The sequence below is a fragment of the Salvelinus alpinus genome, chromosome 9, assembly GCF_045679555.1.
Source record: "Salvelinus alpinus chromosome 9, SLU_Salpinus.1, whole genome shotgun sequence".
NCBI classification, from domain to species: Eukaryota; Metazoa; Chordata; class Actinopteri; order Salmoniformes; family Salmonidae; genus Salvelinus; species Salvelinus alpinus.
In genome coordinates this window covers 47,195,581-47,203,823 of record NC_092094.1, presented here as the reverse complement: position 1 = coordinate 47,203,823, position 8,243 = coordinate 47,195,581, and the positions used below count along the sequence as shown (strand labels likewise).

The 8,243-nt window shown below is 41.3% G+C and overlaps 1 protein-coding gene across 2 annotated transcripts in view; it reads left to right on the top strand.

The window, feature by feature from the left end:
* Window positions 1-4,793: 4,793 nt before the first annotated feature.
* Window positions 4,794-8,243, top strand: part of LOC139530236 (actin nucleation-promoting factor WASL-like) — a 28,313-nt gene continuing 24,863 nt past the window's right edge. For both annotated transcript variants that reach the window (XM_071326445.1, XM_071326444.1), the window contains exon 1: window positions 4,794-5,429. In XM_071326445.1, coding sequence (XP_071182546.1) covers window positions 5,325-5,429 — 105 coding nt within the window. In that variant the 5' untranslated portion in view covers window positions 4,794-5,324. The remainder of the gene's footprint in view (window positions 5,430-8,243) is intronic.

Sequence of the window (8,243 nt, the reverse complement as noted above, 5' to 3'; positions counted from 1 at the left end):
CTCAGCTTAGGTGCACCACTTGTCCTGGTTTCATTACACAATCATGGTGTTTTGAAACTTTCTATTCTTACAGTGTACCATGTTATAGTGTGACTTCTGATGAATCTTTCTCTGAATGACCCAGTGGTGGGGTCAATTCATCACTTCATGAAATGGAAACGGCCTGTTATTGCATTTTTTCACCACCTTTATGAATAGAAATTCAATCAATTTCATTAATTAACTGTTGAAATTGAATAGATCCCAGGCCTAATGCAGTGTCTACCTCCATCTAGTGGTGGATAATTTGGTGTCTTACTGTAAGTGAAAGAGGTTCAGTAAAATAAGTAATTGAAAAATTGACCATACCATCTTAAACAAAATACCATATTCTAATCAGCTTGTTAGTCTGTATGGTGACATGTGGCATGTCCGTGGTTGTCAATGTCAGTGATTTAACCAAGTAGGAGTACTGATATAAACCCAGGTCCCGCCTCTCAGTCCAATTTAATCTTAAAGGCAAAACTCCTACCCTCAAACTCCTACTCTGAGATAATTTATGAACATATGCCCAGGCCTCATTGACCAAATAAGATGAAAGTAATTACGTTTTTAAAAAAGTCTGCAATTGCAGTGTTCAACACAGTAAATGTAGTCCATTTGCATTGTTCGGACAATAAACAAAACAAATATCAGTTTTTCAGTTTGGCATCATGATTGCAAGGTGTCCTGATATCTGGTTTTAATGTCCATTCTAGAATGCCCAAGCCAATCAGAAACATGTCATCAACAACGTGTGGTATAAAAGGGTTATAAAGAGTTTATGAAGGATTTGAAAGCCTTTAAATGTAATGTTATAAATCCATTGTTATATCCAATGTCTACTATAGATAGTGATGATTTGGCTAAAACCTCTGACTGAAGTGTTCCAGGCCTTGTAGAGGGAACACTGACCTACAGTATGATGAGTGCATGACAGAGAATGGCCTCATTGTGCCCACCATATTGTTCTGATGTCGGCTTCATGAATGCAGCACAGAATCTACTTGTGCTGAGAATGAATTAATAATCACCAGCCCACATGTTACAGTCACCACCTGTAATGACATGACCCATCTGACGTAGAGAAGAATACAGTGACGAATCAATCTTGGTACTGCACAGAAGAGGCCTAGGGAAAGGGAGGGGGAGTGGTGGATGTCTCAAAACTAGGGTATTTCCTTTCGTAATTTCCTCTGTTCAGCCCATTCTCTTGTCTTGTCTTAATGACATTTCTCTGTCTGTCTTTGTTACATAATCCACTAGCTTTAGTCTGTGAGTGTTGAACCACAGACAAAACAACACTAGTGGAAAATTGTGTGCCCTCCACCACTATTTCTGTCTGCCTTGTATGTGTGCAGGTCAAGTCGTGTGTGCGTGTATGCGAGATAACGAAAGATGGTGAAGAGGTCAAAAGGTGTGTGTCCGTGTGTGTGTATGCATGCGGTGTGTGTGTGAGTGAGAAAGAGAGAGAGAGAATATTGTGGCTACCACGTGGTCAGACTTATGACACAGCAAGTCTCTCCACACTAATGTTAGTTAGTGTCGTATCCTTTGGGCTCCCGAGTGGTGCAGCGGTCTAAGGAACTGCATCTCAGTGCTAGAGGTGTCACTCAGTGCTAGAGGTGTCCCATAGGGCAGCGCACAGTTGGCCCAGCGTTGTCCGGGTTAGGGCTTGGCCAAGGTAGTCCGTCATTGTAAATAAGAATTTGTTCTTAACTGACTTGCTAGGTTAAATATAAAATGAAAAAAAAAGACCCAACATGGTCCAACCACAGTTGTGAAGAGGGCATGACAACACCTCTTCCCCCTTAGGAGGCTGGAAAGATTTGGCATGGGCCCTCAGATCCGTAAAAAGTTGTATAGCTACACCATTGAGAGCATCTTAACTGGCTGCATCACTGCAAGGCACCTGAACGCAAGAAGCTACAGAGGATGGTGAGTATGGCCCAGTACATCACTGGGGCTGAGCTCCATGCCATCTAGGACCTCTACACCAGGCGGTGTCAGAGGAAGGACCTAAAAATTGTCACACACACTACCTACACTCCAGCGGAGGCTGCTGAGGGGAGAACGGCTCATAATAATGGCTGGGATGGTATCAAAAACATGGTTTTCATGGGTTTGATTTCGCTCCATTCCAGCCATTATTATGAGCCGTTCTCCCCTCAGCAGCCTCCACCGCCACACTCACACTCTTCACATATGCTGCAGTTACTCTGTTTATTATATATCCTGATTGCCTAGTCAATTTTACCCCTACCCACGTGTAAATTTTACTCAGTTACTGCAACTACAGTTGAAGTCGGAAGTTTACATGCAATTAGGTTGGAGTCATTAAAACTTGTTTTCTACCACTCCACAAATTTCTTGTTAACAAACTATAGTTTTGGCAAGTCGGTTAGGACATCTGCTATGTGCATGAAAAAAGAATAAAGGTGAAATATTTTTTTTTTTTAAATGACACAAGTAATTTTTCCAACAATTGTTTACAGACAGATTATTTCACTTATAATTCACTGTATCGCAATTACAGTAGGTCAGAAGTTACATACACTAAGTTGACCGTGCCTTTAAACAGCTCGGAAAATTCCAGAAAATGTCGTCATGGCTTTGGAAGCTTCTGATAGGCTAATTGACATCATTTGAGTCAATTGGAGGTGTACCTGTGAATGTATTTCAAGGCCTACCTTTAAACTCAGTGCCTCTTTGCTTGACATCATGGGAAAGGAAAATAAAAAGAAATCAGCCAAGACCTCAGAAAAAAAATTGTAGACCTCCACAAGTCTGGTTCGTCCTTGGGAGCAGTGTCCAAACGCCTGAAGGTACCACGTTCATCTGTACAAACAATAGTATGCAAGTATAAACACCATGGGACCATGCAGCTGTCATACCGCTCAGGAAGTAGATGCATTCTGTCTCCTAGAGATGAATGTGCTTTTGTGCGAAGTGCAAATCAATCCCAGAACAACAGCAAAGGACCTTGTGAAGATGCTGGAGGAAACAGGTACAAAAGTATCTATATCCACAGTAAAACAAGTCCTATATCGACATAACCTGAAAGGCCGCTCCGCAAGGAAGAACCCACTGCTCCAAAACAACCATAAAAAAGCCAGACTATGGTTTGCAAATGCACATGGGGACAATGATCATACTTTTTGGAGAAATGTCCTCTGGTCTGATGAAACAAAAATAGAACTGTTTGTCCATAATGACCATCGTTATGTTTGGAGGAAAAAGGGGGGTGATTGCAAGCCAAAGAACACCATCCCAACCGTGTAGCACACGGGTGGCAGCATCATGTTGTCGAGGTGCTTTGCTACAGGAGGGACTGGTGCACTTCACAAAATAGATGGCATCATGAGGGAGGAAATTCATGTGGATATATTGAAGCAACATCTCAAGACATCAGTCAGGAAGTTAAAGCTTGGTCGCAAATAGGTCTACCAAATGGACAATGACCCAAAGCATACTTCCAAAGTTGTGGCAAAATGGCTTAAGGACAGCAAAGTCAAGGTATTGCAGTGGCCATCACTAACCCCTGACCTCAATCCCATAGAAAATGTGTGGGCAGAACAAGGAGGCCTACAAACCTGACTCAGTTACACCTGCTCTATCATGAAGAATGGGACAAAATTCACCCAACTTATTGTGGGTAGCTTGAGCAAGGCTACCCAAAATGTTTGACCAAAGTTAAACAATTTAAAGGCAGTGCTACCAAATAGTAATTGAGTGTATGTAAACTTCTGACCCACCAGGAATGTGTTGCAAAAAATAAAGCTTAAATAAATCATTCTCTCTACTATTATTCTGACATTTCACATTCTTAAAATAAAGTGGTGATCCTAACTGACCTAAAACAGGGAATTTTTAATTGGATTAAATGTCAGGATTTGTGAAAAACTGAGTTTAAATTTATTTGGCTAGGGTGTATGTAAACTTACGACTTCAACTGTACCTCGTACCCCCACACATTGACTTGGTACCTTCTCCTTTTATAGAGCCGTCTTACAGTTCTTTTTTGTGTGTTACTTTTTTCTTCTTATTTGCAAATTTGTCTTACTTTTTAACTCTGCATTGTTGGGAAAGGGCTCGTAAGGAAGCATTTCACTATAAAGTCTACATCTTGTACTTGGCGCATGTGACATTTTGACTTATACCTTTTTAACAACACAAACAAACACAAGAGGGGCTGCTAGCCTAACAGATTAATGATTTGCTAATACATCATTGACAGGGTTTAAGCAAGGGCCAGGTGGCACCTGGTAGGACAGCCCCTTCAGTTAAAGTCTGTCCATCTGTCTATCTCTCTTCCTCCCCTTTTTGTATGCTAGATGGAAGACATGGAGGGCACTTTGAGGCAAATCTACACCCCAGGGGGTATTGAGGCTCAGTTGTTGGGGTGACTGAAGGACTGTGCAGTGTGGTAGCATAAGGCTAGAGGACATTAAACCTGAAAACATGAGTCATGTTAGCCATGCCCCCATGTTCAAATTATGATATAGCTTTTGGACTTGTTTTAAAACTCCAATATATCCATATTGATAACAATTGAACTCACTGACCTCAGTGTGTTAGAGAGAGAGGGGGGGGGGGGGGGTGAGAGAGAGCGCAATTATAAGAAATATCAAGTATTTGTGCCCAAAATGTAATAAAGAAGTAGGCTATATTGTACATATGTAACATTGTATCCCTATCTTTAAAAATATGACAACAGCAGTAGCTCCTCCCTCATAAGTAGCAAACACCAGTCCCTGCTCAGCTCCACGCGCAACCCCTCAGTATACTGCATTCATGTTACAAAATCCACTGGGAAATAGGGCTAGACCATTTCATAGTTCGGGATATTTTGGCATCCTCGTTATATTCTAACATCAGAACATTTAAAGACGACAGGCAACATCTTTTTTTTAATGGAAATTAATTTCGTTCGGAAAGCCCTGCTCTTCAATTGTATATTATTTGTATATTTCTCCATGACCCCTATCTTCATTGGAATGGTTGTTCCTTTACACTGCCATGTTGGATGGATGTATCGATGTTGCAGCTGGAGTTCCGAATGAAAGTTTAGAATTTGCACTCTGCAAAGATTGGGGTTCCCACGGTTTAGTCAAGGCGCCTGGGTCATGGAGGTTGTTATCCAACAACCAGGATCCTGAAATATTTCATTTTGCAGACCTCTACCTTAGAAACAACGTCATGAGATGATCCGGTTGCAGGCCATGGCGACCAAAAGCTGCACGAATTTGATGTAATGTTCAAGAGTAAAACAGTTCATTTTGTTTATTGAGAAGTTATTTACGAACATGAATAGCCATTCTCAGCAGCGGCGGGTTGGAAATATTGGCTCCATACTCCTCACCCCGCAAGAGAACGAATGCCTATTCAACTACCTGGGCAGGAAATGCAATGTAAGTTGTCTTGTTTACGACCATGCCACGCTCTCAAATTCAAGTGCAATTTGTATACCTGCACCGTTGCAAAAAAATAATGTGTTAGGCTAAATGTTAGTGTTATGTAGGCTAACGTTAGGAAATAACCTGGCTGTAGGCCGATAAGACGCATGACAGCTCAGCATCTTTCCATGGCTTTGCTGGAACGATGTTTGGGCAAGCAGAACTGTTTGCCTGTCAGATGGATTTGCTGGAATATAATGGATTTGGAAATCTAAACGTGTGCCTCTGGAGGATTAGTCGTTTTCGCCTGGCTTGGCTGTAAACAGTAATGTACACGTTACTGTTTTTAGCCTATGCAGCACATACCCCATCATTAATAAACATGACCGATAGTGTTGACCTAAGTTAAGGTTGAACGCTACTGTGTGTGTGTGGGATATAAAATTGACAACTTAACGTTACTCAACCAACTGATGTACTGCAGTCTGGCATGTTTGCACGTCAGTATTTTGTTTTTATTTGACAACGATCGCTGTCGAATCCGTGTTTGCACAATGGAATATGTTAAGAACATACATATTATCCTTGCTTCGTCCCATTGTTTACACGAGCCATTGTTTACACAGATAACACAGGTTCGCTGCGGGAAGAAGCAACTATTTTCCCAATGCTAAAGGCTATGAAGGTAGTTGTGCCCTTACGAAAAAAAAGATTGCTGTGGGATTGCCGTATAACTGCAGTCGGAGGGCAGTGTGCTGCAAATACTGCATTCAAAAATATTTGACTGTAGTTACTGCACTTTTACTGCAATTGTTTTTGTAAGGATGAAAGTCAAATCAGTTTATTGAGAAGCTGCATTAGATTACAATAAGTGTCAAATGGCAGCCCAGTGGAACAACTACTATAGCCTACTGTCTAAATAAATAACATATCACCATTTGCCATAAGTCAAAGCTGAGTGTCTAGTAAGACAGAGCCATAGCTTGATGTGTGTGTTCTTTTTATCCCTTAACATTTTTCCTACCATGGGAATTGGGAACATACTGATCTGGATTGACTTATGCCCCTGTCTGTGTGCTGTGCACATATCGGTCTACAGTACACTTTGACTCGCAAACCTTCTCAATTAAACTACAAAGTAGCCTATTCCTACCTGGCAGAATGATATCGTGATTATTTGCATCAATCCAGTGGCCATTTGTTTTGCAAATTCTGCAATCACATGAGCACTATAGAAACATCGCTAACCAAATAATGGTCTCTGACTGGTGTGCACTTGAATTGAAGTGGTCTCCTGATGTGGTTTAACAGTGTTTCCCCTAGAATCATTTAGCAGCTGCGGTCCACTGCTGCTAAATCATTGCTGCCACAACAAACAAAACAAAAATATATATATACCACCGTTCAAAGGTTTGGGGTCACTTAGTAATGTCATTGTTTTCCATGCAAAATGAATAGGAAATATAGCCAAGACGTTGACAAGGTAATAAATAATTACTTTTAATTGAAATAATAATTGTCCTTCAAATGTTGCTTTTGTCAAAGAAACCTCCATTTGCAGCAATTACTACCTTTGGCATTTTAGTTGTCAATTTGTTGAGGTAATCTGAAGAGATTTCACCCCATGCTTCCTGAAGCACCTCCCACAAGTTAAATTGGCTTGATGGGCACTTCTTACGTACCATACGGTCAAGATGCTCCCACAACATCTCAATGCGGTTGAGATCCGGTGACTGTGCTGGCCACTCCATTATAGACCGAATACCAGCTGACTGTTTCTTCCCTAAATATTTCTTGCATAGTTTGGAGCTGTGCTTTGAGTCGTGTTCTAGGAGGAAATTGGCTCCAGTTAAGCGCCATCCACAGGGTATGGCATGGCGTTGCAAAATGGAGTGATAGCCGTCCTTCTTCCAGATCCCTTTTTACCCTGTACAAATCTTTCACTTTACCACCACCAAAGCACCCCCAGACCATCACATTGCCTCCACCATGCTTGACAGATGGCGTCAAGCACTCCTCCAGCATTTTTTCTGTTTTTTCATTTTTTCATCTCACGAATGTTCTTCTTTGTGATAGAAGACCTCAAACTTAGATTTGTCTGTCCAGTGTCTGTGTTCTTTTGCCCATCTTAATCTTTTCTTTTTATTGGCCAGTCTGAGATATGGCTTTCTCTTTGCAACTCTTTCTAGAAGGCCAGCATTCCGGATGCGCCTCCTCACTGTTGACGTTGAGACGGGTGTTTTGCGGGTACTATTTAATGAAGCTGCCAGTTGAGGCAGCTTCATCATTTCTCAAACTTGACACTCTAATGTACTTGTCCTCTTGCTCAGTTGTGCACCGGGGCCTCACACTCCTTTCTATTTTGGTTAGAGCCAGTTTGTGCTGTTCTGTGAAGGGAATAGTACACAGCGTTGTACAAGATCTTCAGTTTGTTGGCAATTTCTCGCATGGAATAGCCTTAATTTCTCAGAACAAGAATAGACTGATGAGTTTCAGAAGAAAGGTCTTTGTTTCTGGCCATTTTGAGCCTGTAATCGAACCCACAAATACTGATGCTCCAAATACTCAACTAGTCTGAAGGCCAGTTTTATTGCTTCTTTAATCAGTACAACAGTTTTCAGCTGTGCTAACATAATTACAAAAGTGTTTTCTAATGGTCAATTAGCCTTTTAAAATGATACTCTTGGGTTAGCTAGCACCGTGCCATTGGAACACAGGAGTGATGGTTGCTGATAATGGGCCTCTGTACGCCTATGTAGATATTCCATTAAAAATCAGCCGTTTCCAGCTACAGTAGTCATTTACAACATTAACAATGTCTACACTGTA